At 56.9% G+C, this 17,670-nt stretch overlaps 1 protein-coding gene across 4 annotated transcripts in view; it reads right to left on the reverse strand.

The window, feature by feature from the left end:
* The window catches only part of PCDH1 (protocadherin 1), an 86,875-nt gene that overhangs the window by 42,655 nt on the left and 26,550 nt on the right, over positions 1–17,670 (reverse strand). For all 4 annotated transcript variants that reach the window (XR_010991386.1, XM_068169539.1, XM_068169540.1 and 1 more), the window contains exon 4: positions 1,025–1,244. Coding sequence is in view for 3 of the 4 variants with exons in the window: in XM_068169539.1 (XP_068025640.1) it covers positions 1,025–1,244 (220 nt within the window). In the remaining variant the exon portion in view is untranslated. The remainder of the gene's footprint in view (positions 1–1,024; positions 1,245–17,670) is intronic.

Raw genomic sequence — 17,670 nt, forward strand, 5'->3', positions numbered from 1 at the left:
CCCAACCTCATCTGCCTTCTACCAACCCCATCTGCCCCCTGCCAACGCCATCTGCCCCCTACCAGCCCCATCTACCTCCTACCAACTCCATCTTCTTCTTACCAACCCCATCTGCCTCCCACCAACCCCATCTACCTCCTACCAAGCCAATCCGCCTCCTACTAAACCTATCTGCCTCCTACCAACTCCATCTACCTCCTACCAGCCCCATCTGCCTCCTACCAACCCTATCTACCCTCCTACCAACCCCATCTGCCTCCTACCAACCCTATCTACCTCCTACCAACCCTGTCTACCTCCTACCAAGCCCATCTGCCTCCCACCAACCTCATCTACCTCCTACCAAGCCAATCTGCCTCCTACTAAACCTATCTGCTTCCTACCAACCCCATCTACCTCCTACCAATCTCATCTGCCTCTTACCCAACCTCATCTTCCTTCTACCAACCCCATCTGCCTCCTACCATACCTATCTGCCTCCTACCAACCCCATCTGCCTCCTACCAACTCCTTCTTCTTACCAAATCCATCTGCCTCCTACCAACCCCATCTGCCTCCTACCAACCCCATCTGCCTTCTAACAACCCCATCTACCTCCTACCAACTCCATCTGCCTCCTACCAACTCCATCTACCTCCTACCAACTCCATCTTCTTCTTACCAAACCCATCTGCCTTCTACCAACTACATCTACCTCCTGTCAACCCCATTTCCCCCCTACCAACCCCATCTCCCCCCCCATCTCTTCCCATCCCCACATTTCCTATCCTCCCCCACCCCTTCTCTCCCTCCCCCACCTCTCCCTTCCCCACCACAGCCTCACTCCTCTCTTGCTTTGTGCCTCACCTCTTTTCCAGCCTCCCAACTCCACCGGGCTTGAGCGCATCCCAGCCGAGCCCCTCGCCCGCACCAGGGGAGGTGCAGCACCGAGGGTGAGGAGCCGGGGGGCAGGCTGCTGGGGGTGAGGGGAAGGATCCCTGAGGAGGGGGGGTTGGGGGCAGGCAGTCGTGGGGCAGGCTCCTACCATTCTCAGGGTGCTCCATCTCCCCGATGCTGCCGTCGGGGGTGGTGCGCTCGTAGTGGTCCTCGGGCAGGGCCAGCGGCCCAATGCGGGGCCCCGACGAGGACTTGCTGCTGGGGGTCTCGGATTCCTCCAGCCCACTGTCGTAGTAGCTGTGCTGGGAAGGGTCCTGCAGGTCCTGAGCCTGGCTGGCTGCAGAGAATGTCACTCGGCGATGAGGTAACTGGGAGGGAACACAAGAGAAGAGCAGAGCTGCGGCGTCACCCAAGCCAGCAGGGGAGGCAAGGCGGCGGCGGGGCGGGGGGCGTCAAACCCCGGCCCCTAAAGACAGGCACAGGGCTCCTGCACAGCTCTGCCAGCACCATCAGCCACACTGGCACCCAACAGCATCCCAGCAGGCACCAGCCCTGACTCCCACAGCCACACTGGCACCCAACAGCATCCCAGCAGACACCAGCCCTGTGACCCACAGCCACACTGGCACCCAACAGCATCCCAGCAGACACCAGCCCTGACTCCCACAGCCACACTGGCACCCAACAGCATCCCAGCAGGCACCAGCCCTGACTCCCACAGCCACACTGGCACCCAACAGCATCCCAGCAGGCACCAGCCCTGTCACCCACAGCCACACTGGCACCCAACAGCATCCCAGCAGGCACCAGCCCTGTCACCCACAGCCACACTGGCACCCAACAGCATCCCAGCAGGCACCAGCCCTGACTCCCACAGCCACACTGGCACCCAACAGCATCCCAGCAGGCACCATCCCATGGTGAGGAGCACACCTTGGACAGAACCTGCACTCTCCTGCCCCAGTAGCTCACTCCACAGCTTGTTCTCCAGCCCCTTTTTTCCACACAGAGATGGCCCTGGGCCGATGCCTTTGGCCCCACCAGGCAGGCTGCAGAGCTCCCTCATGAGCCCAGCATCCTGGATCCCTGGCCTCCAGCCTTCACTTTGCACCCTTGGTGCACTCAGAGACCAAAGCTCAGACCCCTCCCCAGCCAAGCCTACCCCAGAGCCTCTCTAATGAGATCCTTGCCCAGCACAGACATCAACACAGAACCACAGAAGTGTCAGGGCTGGAAGGGACCTCAAGGCTCAGCCAGCCCCAACCCCCCTGCCATGGGCAGGGACACCTCACACTGCAGCAGCTTGCTCACAGCCACAGCCAGCCTGGCTGCAAACACCTCCAGGCAGGAGGCTGCCACCTGGGCAACCTGTGCCAGGCTCTCACCACCCTCCTGGGGAACAACTTCTTCCTCACATCCAATCTCAATCTCCCCACTTCTACTTTTGCTCCATCCCCCCCAGTCCTATCACTCCCTGACACCCTACAAAGTCCCTCCCCAGCTTTCTTGGAGCCCCCTGCAGATCCTGCAAGGCCACAAGAAGGTCTCCTTGGAGCCTTCTCTTCTCATCCCTCACCTCCCAGCCTCTGGCCTGCCACCATCTCTCATCCTAAGAGGTTCTGAACCATCGAGGGTCACCCTGTCTTCTTTTGTCTGCTCGTTAAAGGTTTTCAAAGACCCTGCTTCACACTTTCTCTCCCCAGCTTCAGCCTCCAGCTCGGGAGGAGCTCCCTGCCAACAGCCATTAAAGCTCCATCATTATCCTCTTCCAAATCCTGCCAGGAAAATCCTTCTTTGTGGTGATTACCGAGGAGGGGCTGAGGGGGAGCAGAAAGTTCAGAGGGCAAAAGCAGGATGATGAGGGCAGGGAACTCAAACGCAGACACCACGGAGAGACCAACAGACACCGAATCACCCACGGAGGCAGGAAGGAGCTGGTTGATGGGGAGGGGGAGAGCAGGAGGGACAGAGGAACCAACACACCATTGAGGTTGCACCCTGGTGGGGGGGGGGTTGCTGATGTCTTTACTGCCAGTGAGTGGCAATCAGGCATCCCACAAGGCCAGCAGCACCACTGAGGAACAGGAAAGAACTGGGACTCATCCAGGGAAGGAACACACAAGGAGCATTTAGATGAGCTGCCTGCTTTTAGGTTGGTTGGACCTGATTAAATTTACCCCAGGTGCTGCCAGACCTGATGTAAGGAACTTCAGAGCTGGGGGGGGGCTTTTTTATGATTAATTTTGGGGGGTTCTGAGCCTCTCCTCTCCCTCTCCTCTCCTCTCCTCTCCTCTCCTCTCCTCTCCTCTCCTCTCCTCTCCTCTCCTCTCCTCTCCTCTCCTCTCCTCTCCTCTCCTCTCCTCTCCTCTCCTCTCCTCTCCTCTCCTCTCCTCTCCTCTCCTCTCCTCTCCTCTCCTCTCCTCTCCTCTCCTCTCCTCTCCTCTCCTCTCCTCTCCTCTCCTTCCCTCCCCTCCCCTCGCCTCCCCTCTCCTCTCCTTCTTCTCCTCTCCTCTCCTCTCCTCTCCTCTCCTCTCCTCTCCTCTCCTCTCCTCTCCTCTCCTCTCCTCTCCTCTCCTCTCCTCTCCTCTCCTCTCCTCTCCTCTCCTCTCCTCTCCTCTCCTCTCCTCTCGGAGCTTCCAGAAGACTGGAAGTGAGCTAAAATCCTGAACCTTGGCAGTGGGGTTGGACTCAGTGGACTCCAAAGGTCCCTTCCCAGCCCTACCACTCTGTGATTCTGTGCCATGGGGGAAGGAATTTTGCAGCTTCCATCTGTGGAAACAGGGAATTGGGAAGCTTCCAGAGCTACAGAATGAGAGGGTTTGGAAGGGACCTTTGGAGCTCATCCAGTCCAACCCCCCTGCCAGAGCAGGGTCACCCAGGGCAGGTCACACAGGAACACATCCAGGCAGGTCATGAATGTCTCCAGAGAAGGAGACTCCACAACCTCTCTGGGCAGCTGCTCCAGGGCTATGGCACCCTCACAGTGAAAAAGTTTCTACTTCTGTTCCCTCCTCTGCTCCATCTTGCCCCCAGTGCCCCTTGTCCTGTCCTTGGACATCCCTGACACTGCCCTGCACATCTTTATCCCCAGCAATGAGGGCAGCCTCTGCTCCAAGCAGCAGTCCCCAGCTCCCTCAGCCTGGCCTCACAGGGAGATGTTCCACTGCCTGCAGCAGCTCTGTTCCTCTGTGCTGGATTCTCTCAAGCAGTTCCCTGAGGTCCTTCTTCAACTGGGGGGCCCAGAACTGGACACAGTATTCCAGATGTGGCCTCAGCAGGGCAGAGTAGAGGGGGAGGAGAACTCCTCCTGACCTACCTGCACCACAGCCCTTCTAGTCTACCCCAGGATGCCATTGGCCTTCTGGGCCACCAGGGCTCTTTGCCAGCTCATGGGCATCCTGTTGTCCACCAAGGGGTGGACCTGGGGGTCCCATTCTCCAACAGACCATTCCCCCCACCTACAGCTCAGGGAGTCCAAAGCAGGATGCCCTTCGAGCAGGTCACAGAGGAAGGCAGCCAGACAGGTTTTGAAGGTGTCTAGAGAAGACTAGAAGTGAGCTAAAATAGAGCCTGTCTTGAAAGATGAGGGGAAAGGGAGGAAGGGGAGGGGGGGGGAGGAAGAAAAGGGGGAGGAAAAAAAAAGAAGAGCTGGAGAATTATAGAACAGTTAAGCTTTAATTTCAGTGCCTGGAAAAATACTGCCAGAGATGAAAGAACTCTTTGTAAGTACCTACAAGATAACAAGGAAATGAGTAACAGCCACTGTAGCTTTGTCACAAACAAACATGTCAAGCCATTGAACCCCTGCCTTTGAGAAGACAGCAGGGCCCGTGCAGGGAGGAGGAGGAGGAGCAGCAGCACATCTTCTACCTTGGCTGTAGGAAGTTTGCTGTGAGGCCGCTCTAGATGCTCCCAGCGCCTCCGCTCTGCACCTTGGATGCTGGGTTCAGCTGGGGGCCACTCGCTCCAGGAAGGGCTCTGAGGGGGTTGGAGTGCGGCCAGAGAAGGGGAAGGGTCTGCAGAACAGGGCTGGGGAGGAGCAGCTGAGGGAGCTGGGGGTGTTTAGTCTGGAGAAAAGAAGGCTGAAGGGAGACCTCATTGCTGTCTGCAGCTCCCTGAGAGGAGGCTGGAGCTGGGTGGGGGCTGGGCTCTGCTCCCTAGTCTCAGGTGAGAGAAGGAGAGGAAATGGCCTCAAGTTGGGCCAACCTGCAACCTGGAGCTCTGTGTCCAGTTCTGGAGCCTCTGTGCCAGGAAGGAGCTGGAGGTGCTGGAAGGTGTCCAGAGAAGGGCCATGAGGACGAGCAGAGGGCTGGAGCTGCTCTGCTCTGGAGACAGACTGAGAGAGTTGGGGTTGTGCAGGCTGGAGAGGAGAAGGCTCCAGGGAGACCTTCTTGTGGCCTTGCAGGATCTGCAGGGGGCTCCAAGAAAGCTGGGGAGGGACTTTAGAGGGTGTCAGGGAGTGACAGGACTGGGGGGGATGGAACAAATCTACAAGTGGGGAGACTGAGATTGGATGTGAGGAAGAAGTTGTTCCCCATGAGGGTGGTGAGAGACTGGCACAGGTTGCCCAGGGAGGTGGTAGGGTCACCATCCTGGAGGTGTTTCAAAGCTGTTTGGATGTGGTGCTGAGGGATGTGGTTGAGTGGCAGTGGCTTAGCAGCAGCGGTGGCACTGAGAGCTCTGGCGGAGGGGTTAGACTTGATGATCTCAAAGGTCTCTTCCAGCCTCAGCAGCTCCATGGCTCTGTGACTGTAAGAAGACACAGAGGTCACCTGCAGTAGTGAAGGCTGAGCCCAGCCTCTCTGGAAGACCCCACAAAGGCAGGGTTAGCCAAGGGCCTGAGGAGAAGTTGCAGTCTTTGTCATGAAGGGCTAGGCCAGCACCTCCCAGGAGATCTTTGTGTAGAGCTCTGCTGGGAGCTGAGGTCAAGGCACTGGCACAGGTTGCCCAGGGAGGTGGTGGAGTCCCCATGCCTGGAGGTGTTCAGGGAACCTATGGCCATGGCACCTGGGGCCATGGTTTGGGGGCCACAGTGGGGCTGGGCTGATGGTTGGACTGGAGGATCTTAAAGACCTCTTCCAAATGAAACAACTCCATGCCTCTGAGGCAGAAGTGCATGCAGATGACCACCCAGGGGTCATCTCCCTGCTCACTTTGTAGGCTGTGCAGCTGTCTAGAGCCTGCAGAAGCCTTCACTGCCAGGCCATCACTGCCAGGCCATCACTGCCAGGCACTGCAGCCCCACAAGCTCCTCCTGTAGCCTGCCTGTCTCAAACTGCTTTCCTCCATCACCATGGCTCATCCCTAGCTCAAGCCTGTGCTTTCACTCTGTGCTTGTAAAACCCCAACCAGCCCAGCAGGGCTCCTTGGGCTCTCTGCAGCCACACAAACAAACAGCCTCAGAAGGGCAGGTTGTGACAGCCACCATCCCCCCTCCCCCCAAGGGGTCTTCTTCCAAATAACATCACTTTTGACAGACAAACCACCTCCCTTCAACGTCAGAGCCTGCCTGGCACCCCTCAGAAGGGCTTTTCTCCTCATGGCAGAGCCAAAGCAGCCCCTGCTTCACCCTGCTCCCCACCAGCCCTGCATGGCAGCATGGCATTGATGGGGACCAGTGCCCCCGCTCCGTGCTCTGTGCAGTCATCACAGAATGGGTTGGGACCTTCAAGCTCACCCAGCTCCAGCCCCCTGCCCTGAGCAGGGACACCTCCCACCAGCCCAGGTTGCTCATCCTTGGCCTTGAACATCTCCAGGGAGGGGAAATCCACAACCTCCCTTGGCTACCTGTGCCAGTGTCTCCCCACCCCACTTCTCAACAATTTCTTCCTCATCTCCAGTCTCAATCTCCCCTCTCCTGGCTAAAACCCATTCCCCTCATCCTGGCACTCCCATCCCTTGTCAAAAGCCCCTCCCCAGCTCTTCTGCAGCCTCCTTCAGGTACAGGAAGGCTGCTCTGAGGTCTCCCCGGAGCCTTCTCTTCTCCAGACAGAGCAGTCTCCACCACGCTGTGAGCAAAGCACTTCAGACATGAGAGTAGCTTGTGTCCAGCTGCAGCTCTTCACCCAGGGAGTCACAGAGACACTGAATCCATTTGTCTGGCAGTGACTTTCAGAAACTGGGTTCTGTCTGACCTTCCTCTGCCAGGTTAAAGAGCCTCTCAGCAGGCTGTGTTCCCTACACGAGGAGCTGCTTGCACAGTGCCAGCCAGGCCCTCCTCAATCTCCTGCTCAGCAAGTTAAATAAACCAAGATCCTGAAGCTGCAGCATGCAAGTCAGTAAGTCAGTTGTGTGGCTCTCACCTTTATTGGACCCAGTTTTAGCCTGTTCCTTATTAGAGGTGGTCCCTGCACAGCCTCTGGTGCCATCTCACCTGCTCTGAGACCTCCCTGGAGCCTTCTCTTCCCCAGGCTGATCAGCCCCAGCTCTCCCAGCCTGTTCCCACAGGGGAGGTTCAGCCCTCTGACCATCTTTGTGGCCTCCTCTGGACCTGTTCCATCAAATCCATGTCCTTCTTGTGCTGGGGGTCCAGAGCTAGATACAGTCACAGAGTGAACTGGGCTGGAAGAGACCTTAGAGCTCATCCAGTTCCAACCCCCCCTGCCATGGGCAGGGACACCTCCCACCAGCCCAGGTTGCTCAAGGCCTCATCCAGCCTGGCCTTCAACACCTCCAGGGAGGGGAAATCCACAGCCTCCCTGGGCAACCTGTTCCAGTGTCTCCCCAGCCTCACTGCAAAGAATTTCTTCCTCATCTCCAGTCTCAATCTCCTCTCTCCCAGCTCAAAGCCATTGTCCCTCGTCCTGGCACTCCCAGCCCATGTCACAAGTCCCTCCCCAGCTCTTCTTGAGCCCCCTTCAGGTACTGAAAGGCTGCTCTGAGGTCTCCCAGAGCCTTCTCATCTCTAGCCCCAACTCCTCCTGCCTATCCTCATAGGGGAACTGGATCCTCTGTTCTGATGGCCTCAACCATGAAGGCACAAGTCCCTCCCCAGCTCTCCTTGAGCCCCCTTCAGGTACTGGAAGTCTGCTCTAAGGTATCCCTGGAGCCTTCTCTTCTCCAGGCTGAACACCCCCAGCTCTCCCAGCCTGTTCCCGCAGGGGAGGTTCAGCACTCTGAGCATCTTTGTGGCCTCCTCTGGACCTGCTCCATCAGGTCCATGTCCTTCTGATACTGAGGGTCCATCGCTAGACACAGGTGAGGTCTCAGCAGAGCAGAGCAGAGCAGAGGGGCACAGTCCCCTTCCTTGACCTGCTGGCTGTGCTACTTCTGATGCAGCCAGCAGACAGCTGGCTCTTGGGCTGCCAGCACAGGCTGCAGGCTCAGAGAAAGAATCACAGAATGGCTTGGGCTGGAAGGGACCCCCAAAGCTCATCCAGTCCAATCTCTCTGCACTCAGCAGGGACAGCCTCAACTACATTAGGTTGTCCAGGGCCCTGTTGAGCCTCACCTTGAATATCTCCAGGGAAGAGGCCTCATCCACCTCCCTGGGCAACCTGTTGCAGTGCTCCACATGGTGCAGAGCTTGTTCCTCACGTTCAATCTCCATCTGCTCTGCTCTAGTTTGAAGCCATTGTCCCTGGTGCTGTCCCTGCAGGCCTTTGCAAACAGTCCCTCTGCAGCCTCCTTGTAGCCCCCTTAAGGTACTGGAAGCTGCTCTTAGGTCTCCCTGGAGCCTTCTCTTCCCCAGACTGAACACCCCCAGCTCCCTCAGCCTGTCCCATAGCAGAGCTGCTCCAACCCCCTGAGCATTTTCATGGCCTCCTCTGGACCCTCTCCATCATGTCAAGCCCCTCCTCACCCAGCACCCCCAGGTTTTCTGCAGAACATGGCTTCTCCTCCTACCACTCAGGTGTTTTTTGTCCCCCTCTGAGGCACTGTGCCACCCCTTTGGTGGGAGCCCTCACCCTGAGCTGCTGGGGCAGTGTGGTCCTTAAGCCCCGGCCAGGCTCTGAACCCCCAGCTGCCAGCCCTCCAGGCGCCACCTTACAACAAGGCTTTGGTTACACAGGGCTGCTTTCCCCAGCAACTGGGATTGCTCTGCTCCGCTGCCCCATCCTCATCACCACCTTCCCAACACCACCAATCTCCGTGGCAGCTGCACATGTGATCAGTGGTGATTTTGCCTTTACTTCCAGGCCGCTGCTTGTGGCGGCCGAACGGCAGCCGCTGCGCCGCCGCCGCCACCGCTACCCAGGAGCTCCTCCAGGAGCAGCTCAGCTCCACCAGGACAGCCCAAGCAGGGGCTGCTTTTCTTTGCTAAGCTGTTGATAAAGCAGATCTTCATCTGGCTAACAATGCCCTGCTCTGCTAATGAGCTGTGTTAATTCCAAATAACAACAATAACAACAGCAGAAGTCGTTATCGGCTCCCAGCCTTCAGTCGACTTGCAGGCTGCAGCCTCAGCCCCAATTAAAGGCAGCTCTGCTGCTTCAGCTCTCATCTCCCCCCCCACCCCCGGGGGGGGGTGCCTGCAGCAGATCCTGTTCCTCACAGTGGCCTAAGGAAAGGTTTCAGCGTTGGACCTGTCACGTAGTGCCACTGCCCAGTGGCCCTTCCCACCCAGCGACTGCGCCGGCTGACGTCAGTGCTATTTCCATCAGCCACTTTCCTGCCTCAGCTATTAATCCAGTGGTTCCCTGGGGCTGCTGAGGACACTGCCTGCTGCACACAGCATCCCCATCACTGCTCCAGGACAGGTTGGCAGGTGATCTGCTGGAGAGCAGCCCTGTGGAGGAGGACCTGGGAGTGCTGGTGGGCAGCAAGGTCTGCATGGGACAGCAATGTGCCCTGAGGGCCAAGGCCAATGTGGTCCTGGGCTGCATTCAGAGGAGTGTGGCCAGCAGAGCCAGGGAGGTTCTCCTCCACCTCTACTCTGCCCTGGTGAGGCCACACCTGGAGTATTGCATCCAGTTCTGGGTTCCCCACCTCAAGAGGGACAGGGATCTGCTGGAGAGAGTCCAAGGGAGGGCTGCAAGGATGCTGAAGGGACTGCAGCACTGCCTGGGGAGGAGAGGCTCTCAGCTTCTTCTCAGTTTGGAGAAGAGAAGACTGAGAGGGCATTTAATAAATGTCTATAAATCTCTGAGGGCTGGGGGTCAGGAGGGAGGGGACAGGCTCTGCTCAGCTGCACCCTGGGATAGGACAAGGGGCAATGGATATAAACTCCAGCACAGGAGGTTCCACATCAACATGAGGAGGAACTTCTTCACTGTGAGGCTCGCAGAGCCCTGGAGCAGGCTGCCCAGAGAGGTTGTGGAGTCTCCTTCTCTGGAGCCTTTCCAGCCCTGTCTGGATGTGTTCCTGTGTGACCTGTGCTGGTCCTGCTCTGGCAGGGGGGTTGCACTGGATGATCTTCAGAGGTCCCTTCTGACCCCTAACATCCTGTGAGCCTGTGATCACTCCCAAACCTCTTGGCCCATTCTGGGGTGTCCACCTCCATCACCACCCCTGGATCACACAGCTCCTATGCTGAAGACTGGAAGACTCCTTGGCACAAATAATTTCACAGATTGCATAGGGTTGGAAGGGATCCTCAAAGGTCATCTTCTGCAACTCTCCTGCACTGAGCAGGGACATCTCCATCTAGAGCCACCACCTCCTTGGGCAGCCTGTTCCAGTGTTTCACCACCCTCACTGTGCAGAACTTCCTCCTGATGTCCAACCTGAACCTGCCCTGTTCCAGTTCCAAACCATTCCCTCTCATGCTGTCCCCACAGCCCCTTCTGAACAGTCCCTCCCCAGCCTTCCTGTAGGTCCCCTGCAGATATTGAAACACAGCTCCAAGGTCTCCCTGGAGGCTTCTCTTCATGTCATTAATCTCATTCATTTATTCAACAGCACTGTTCCAAGAAGATGTTGGTTTGCTGCTGACCAACACCCTGACAGAGACTGCAGCCTACACTGCTCTGCCCCAACCCAAACTGCCACAACCATTTATTGAATCCCAGCATCCCAGCACGGTGGAGCTTGGCAGGGACCTCTGGAGCTCATCCAGTCCCAGCCCCCTGCTCCAGCAGGGCACCCACAGCAGCTTGCCCAGCAGCACAATGCCCAGGGGGGGTTGGAAGCTCTCCACACAAGGAGACTCCACAACCTCTCTGGGCAGCCTGCTCCAGGCCTCCAGCACCCTCACACCAAACAACTTGCTCCTCCTCCTCTCCACATGGAACCTCCTGGCTGCCAGTCTGTGCCCACTGCCCCTTGTGCTGTCCCTGGGCACCACTGAGCAGAGTCTGCCCCCAGCCTCTTGCCCCCCACAGCTCCTTTCTCTCTTGCTGAGCATTGCTCAGCTCCCCTCTGGGGCTGCTCTTCTGCAGGCTCAGCACCCCCAGGGCTCTCAGCCCTCTCCTCACAGAGAATCCTTCTGCATTTTTTCTCCATAATTAGCCTCCATTTGCCAGCTGCTGGATCCCATCTCTCCCCAGCAGGTTTTTCAAGCCCTGCTTACAGCACTGAGCTTCTCAGGATTGATTTGCCCCCAATGTTTTTGGCTTTCCTTGTCAGTGTTCTCCACTCATTTCTACACTCTGCACTCTCCTTCCTTTTTCCTTCTCCTGCCCCCTCCCAATCTTTATTGCTTTTTTTTCCATTTCCAGTTGCTGACACCACTCTGCCACTGCCCAGGAAGGGGATTTGGGACAGAGCTGTCTATTAGTTGAGGAATTGTGGCTCTCAAAAACCACCTTTCAAAGACTCCCCAGTGCTTGGTCTCCTCTTCGTCGCAGGGAAGTGCCAGCTTGTGCATTTGAGGAGCATCCTGAGCCCCCCATCCCCACTTTCTATGGGGGAGCAGCATCACCAGTGGCTGCCTCCAGGTCTGGTAGATGAAGACTTTCATCCCTGGGAAATCACAGACTCATAGAGTCATAGAATTGTCAGGGTTGGAAGGGGCCTCAAGGCTCAGCCAGTTCCAACCCCCCTGCCCTGGGCAGGCACACCTCACACTACAGCAGGTTGCTCACAGCCACACAACTATATTCAGGCATAGAATGGTTTGGGTTGGAAGGGACCTTCAAGATGATCTGGCTCCCAGTCCTGTGAGTTTCTGCTGCACCACGGCTCAGGGCTGGTTCTTTCTAGCCCTCAGCAAGGACTTATTTACAGCTCAGCCACTTGATGACCTCCTCCTTCCCTGTGAAGTGCTCTTTTGGGTCCACGCCTGCCTGCTGGCCTCCCTGGCATCGTCACGCAGCACTGCTGCCTGTGTGCTAGGAGGCAAAGCACTTCCCTTTGCTTCCTACAGCTGCTGCCTGCTAATTTTTCCTTGAACTTCTCCTACCTGCAGGCTTGTGAGCAAACATGAGTAATTGCTGCTCGCTCTGCCCACTCCCAATTCCACCGCTCTGAGCTCTGTCGGCTGCAGCACACAAGAACGTGCAGCAGGTCCCCCTGCAGACAGCAGGCAGGCCAGGCCAGCCCAGCTCTGCTGCCTCTCAAGCCTCTGCCCATCCCAGCAGCTCTGCCACAGCCTCTCTGGAACTGGGAAGCTGGGGTCACATCCATGGTTTCGATTCTTTAGGGCTCTAGCAGGGACTTGTTTCAATGAGACCTCTTCTTGAGCCTTCCTCAGGATGCCTGGCTCTGGCTGCACACCTCCAACCCACCCCCCCTCCAGCACCAGGCCCTGTCAAAGGGATCATGGAATGGCTTGGGTTGGAAGGATCATCCAGTTCCAACCCCACTGCCATGGGCAGGGACACCTCCCACCAGCCCAGGTGGCTCAAGGCCTCATCCAGCCTGACCTGGAACACCTCCAGGCAGGAGGCAGCCACAGCCTCCCTGGGCAGCCTGTGCCAGTGTCTCCCCACCCTCACTGCAAAGAATTTCTTCCACATCTCCAGTCTCAATCTCCCTTCTCCCAGCTCAAAGCCATTGTCCCTCGTCCTGGCACTCCCAGCCCTTGTCACAAGTCCCCCCTCCAGCTCTCCTGGAGCCCCTTCAGGTACTGGAAGGCTGCTCTGAGGTCTCCCAGAGCCTTCTCATCTCCAGCCCCAACTCTTGCTGCCTGTCCTCATAGGGGAACTCCCTCAGCTGGCCTCATAGCAGAGCTGCTCCAACACCCTGATCATTTTCATGGCCTCCTCTGGACTTCCTCCACCAGATCCATGTCCTCCCTGTGTTGAAGGCTTTGGACCTGCACACAGCGCTCCAGGTGAGGTCTCCCCAGAGCAGAGTAAAGTGTCAGAATCACCTCTCTGGCTCTGATGGCAAAGCTGCATCTTTGCTGCACCTTTGATTTCCACCAGCTACCTTGATGGAAATACTCAAATCCTCAAGTAGCTCTCTGCTGAAGGGGGCTGTGCCACTCCCAGGCTCCTCTGGCAGCCTCTGATTGCTCCTGCACCTCCCCACATGCCAGAAGCCTCAACGGCCTTCCAGCCAGCTGCCAGAGGATCTTGCTTCCCCAACAGCCCCCCACAATGCAGCATCTCACAGGGCTGCAAGTGAAAGGCAACGTCCAGAATGTAAAACTCAGTGACAAGGGAGCCATTGTAAGGCATGGGGTTAGGCAACTGGGGAGGAATTCATCAACTCATCTCTTTTACAGAGCTCTGGAGCTAGGCAACGCCCCTGGGGATTGACCACAAAATCAACCCACCCCGATGAGAAGCCCAGGGAGCATGCCCCCAAACTACAAAGGATCTCTGGTTCTGTGAGATGGTGATGGCCATGCCCCAACCCACTCAGATCCAGCTCCTCACGGAGGGAGGCTCTGCTGCATGGAGCAGAGGATGACGGAGCAGGTCCAGAGGAGGGCCACAGAAATGCTCAGGGGGTTGGAGCAGCTGTACTATGAGGCCAGGCTGAGGGAGCTGGGGGTGTTCAGCCTGGAGAAGAGAAGGCTCCAGGGAGACCTTAGAGCAGCTTCCAGTACCTGAAGGGGGCTACAAGGAGGCTGCAGAGGGACTGTTCCCAAAGGCCTGCAGGAACAGGATGAGGAGCAATGACCTCAAACTGAAGAAGAGCAGATTGAGATTGGATATTGGGAACAAGTTCTGCACCAGGAGGGTGGTGGAACACTGCAACAGGTTGCCCAGGGAGGTGGTTGGGGCTCTATCCCTGGAGATAGTCCAGGTGAGGCTGGACAGGGCTGTGGGCTACCTGATCCAGTGGAGGATGTCCCTGCTGAGTGCAGGGGGTTGGACTGGCTGAGCTTTGGGGGTCCCTCAAGGCCCAGCCCATTCTCCTATTCTGTGATTTATTGGATGTGTTGGCGTCATGTCTGGAGAGGAGCACATAGCACCAGGCTCAGAACAGGAGCCTGAGGGCAAGACTGTACCCATGGAAACCAGGGCAAGCCTCAAGGAAAGCTGGGCTTGGATTGCCAAGAACCACCTGGGTTCTCAAGGAAAGGACAATGTGCCTTCTGAAGAAAGGATGAGAGGCCTGGGAGAGGAGAAGACTGAGAGGGATCTGATCAATGTCTATCAATCTCTGAGGGCTGGGGGTCAGGAGGGAGGGGACAGGCTCTCCTCCCCCTCTACTCTGCCCTGGTGAGGCCACACCTGGAGTATTGCATCCAGTTCTGGGTTCCCCAGCTCAAGAGGGACAGGGATCTGCTGGAGAGAGTCCAAGGGAGGGCTGCAAGGATGCTGAAGGGACTGCAGCACTGCCTGGGGAGGAGAGGCTCTCAGCTTCTTCTCAGTTTGGAGAAGAGAAGACTGAGAGGGCATTTAATAAATGTCTATAAATCTCTGAGGGCTGGGGGTCAGGAGGGAGGGGACAGGCTCTGCTCAGCTGCACCCTGGGATAGGACAAGGGGCAATGGATATAAACTCCAGCACAGGAGGTTCCACATCAACATGAGGAGGAACTTCTTCACTGTGAGGCTCACAGAGCCCTGGAGCAGGCTGCCCAGAGAGGTTGTGGAGTCTCCTTCTCTGGAGCCTTTCCATCCCTGTCTGGATGTGTTCCTGTGTGACCTGTGCTGGATTCTCTGGTCCTGCTCTGGCAGGGGGGTTGGCCTAGAAAATCTCCAGAGGTCCCTTCCAACCCCTAACACCCTGTGAGCCTGTGATCCTGTCTGATGGCTGTGGTGTGCCCACAAATCCTGGTGTCCATCCCCATGCCTGAGGAGCCCCACAGCCCTTTAGTTCTTTCACTCTTCACAAGTGAAGCTACAGAAGGAACCCTCAACTGGAGGAAAGACGAGCAGAGGGAGGGCTTTGATTGGATGCTAGGAAAACTCTCCTGCAAGAGTGGTCAGGGATTGGCACAGGCTGCCTAGGGAGGTGGTGGAGTCCCCACCCCTGGGGGCATTCCAAAACCACACAGATGAGAAGCTTCAGGATAGAGTTTCGTGGTCATGGAGCTGGGTTACAGTTGGAGTTGATGATCTGAAAGGTCTTTTTCCAACCTGGAGCATGTCCAGAGAAGGGCCACGAGGATGAGCAGAGGGCTGGAGCTGCTCTGCTCTGGAGACAGACTGAGAGAGTTGGGTTTGTGCAGTCTGGAGGGGAGAAGGCTCCAGGGAGACCTTCTTGTGGCCTTGCAGGATCTGCAGGGGGCTCCAAGAAAGCTGGGGAGGGACTTTGTAGGGTGTCAGGGAGTGATAGGACTGGGGGGGATGGAGCAAAAGCAGAAGTGGGGAGATTGAGATTGGATGTGAGGAAGAAGTTGTTCCCCATGAGGGTGGTGAGAGACTGGCACAGGTTGCCCAGGGAGGTGGTGGCAGCCTCATGCCTGGAGGTGTTTGCAGCCAGGCTGGCTGTGGCTGTGAGCAACCTGCTGTAGTGTGAGGTGTCCCTGCCCATGGCAATGGGGTTGGGACTGGCTGAGCCTTGAGGTGCCTTCCACCCCTGGCACTTCTCTGATTGTAGGATTCTATGAACCCACATGAATGCCACCTCCCAAACCCAGGTATGAGCTGCAGAGCAGCTGCTCCCCCTTCTAATTGGCCCCTGGCACCGCTTCCACCGCTGACAATTAGCCGGCGCTGACCTTGCAGCCAGAAGAGAGGTGGCACTGGGTCCTGCTGCAATAATGATAGCAGGGCAGCCATCCTAAAATGGCCATCAGCTCCTGAGGCACTCTTTAATGAATAAATCTGGGCAAAATGGGCTGACTCCACACAGGTTGCCCCCGAGCCTCCTGAAATTTGCATGAGGCTCAAAGAAGCTGCCGCAGCCTGGTGCCAGCCCGCCTGGTCACATCGAATTCATCTAACTCCTAGCAAGATCTAACACAATTAGAAACCCATTTTAGGCAGCCTCAGGACAGAGGTTGCCTCACCTCTCAGCCTATCAGAGCTCTGAGGTGCAATTTGCTTCCCCCCTTCTCCCTTCTTCCCCCCCCCCCCCCCCTTTTTTTTTGCTATTCCTTTCCCTTTGGTTTGCATGGGAGACCGGAAAGGGAAAATATGGAGATAATGGATCATAAAGCTCTCAAAAGGGGGATGCCTGGAATGCTGTCTAAATGGGCCTGACCCTGCTGTCCTGCAATGCCTATCACCCTTCAAGCTGATAATAGCACCATTTGGCAGAGACCTGGGAGAGAGCTGAAATTGCTCAGGACACAGAAGGAGGCCTCATAATTGCCTTTAAAACCATCTGAAGGTTCCACAGAGAGAAAGGTTCCAAGGCTGGGAACAAGGCTCGAGGGAAAGCCCTTGAGGAATCCAACAGCTGTAGAGTGGGCAAAAGAATGAGCTAAACTGGTTCTCAGTTGCACCCAGTGGAGCTGACAGAGAGGACTGAAAGCTCTGAAAGAGAGAGCAGGGGGTCAGGGCTCTAAAACCAAGCCTGCTAAGGAGGAGTGCTTCAAGGCAAGGCTTGGAGTGGAAAGATGTCCACTGGCTGCAATCAGATCGTTTGTCAAGAAGGTTTCTCCTTCCAGAGTGGGAGCAGGGGGTGGGAAATATCTTTGCTGACACAGAGAAATGGGAAAATGATGCTCTGGCAAAGGTAACTTCCACTCCAGAACTGCAGCCAGGTGTTGATTATGAAGCGGAGCTCGGAAAGGTCAGTGGGAGCCCAGCCCTGAGAAGTCATTAGGAAGAAATATCTGTTTGTGCATCTCTGCTTGTGGAGAAAGGGATCTGCACAGGGCTTGGCTTGGAAAGGAGGCAAAATGGAAAGAAAAGCCACAGAATGAGTTGGGTTGGAAGGGACCTTAGAGATCATCCAGTTCCAATCCCACTGCCATGGGCAGGGACACCTCCTACCAGCCCAGGTGGCTCGAGGTCTCATCCAGCCTGGCTTTGAATACCTCCAGCAAGGAGACATCCACAGCCTCCCTGGGCAACCTGTGCCAGTGTCTTCCCACCCTCACTGCAATGAATTTCTTCCTCATCTCCAGTCTCAATTTCCCCTCTCCCAACTCAAATTCATGGTCCCTCATCCTGGTACTCCCAGCCCCTGGCACAAGTCCACCCCAGCTCTCCTGAAGCTCCTTCAGGCATTAGATGGCTGCTCTGAGGTCTCCCTGAAGCCTTCTCTTCTCCAGGCTGAACAGCCCCAACTCTCCCAGCCTGTGCCCACAGGGGAGCTTCTGCAGCCCTCTGATCATCTCTGTGGCCTCCTCTGGACCCTCTCCAGCAGCTCCAGGTCCTTCATGTGCTGGGGGCCCCAGAACCAGAGGCAGTGTTACATTTGGGGGTCTGAGCAGAGCAGAGGGCAGAATGCCCTCCCTGTGCTGCTGCTCTCCCTGCTCTGGATGCAGCTCAGCACTCAGCTGCCTGCTGGGCTGCCAGGGACCATTGCTGGCTCCTGGGGACTTTGTCACCAGCTGACACCCCCAAGGCCTTCTCCTCCATGCTGCTCTCCAGCCACTCATCACCCACTCACTTCTTGC

The sequence above is a fragment of the Melanerpes formicivorus genome, unplaced genomic scaffold, assembly GCF_026170545.1.
Source record: "Melanerpes formicivorus ecotype bairdi unplaced genomic scaffold, bMelFor1.0.p_v2 SCAF_188, whole genome shotgun sequence".
Lineage (NCBI taxonomy): Eukaryota > Metazoa > Chordata > Aves > Piciformes > Picidae > Melanerpes > Melanerpes formicivorus.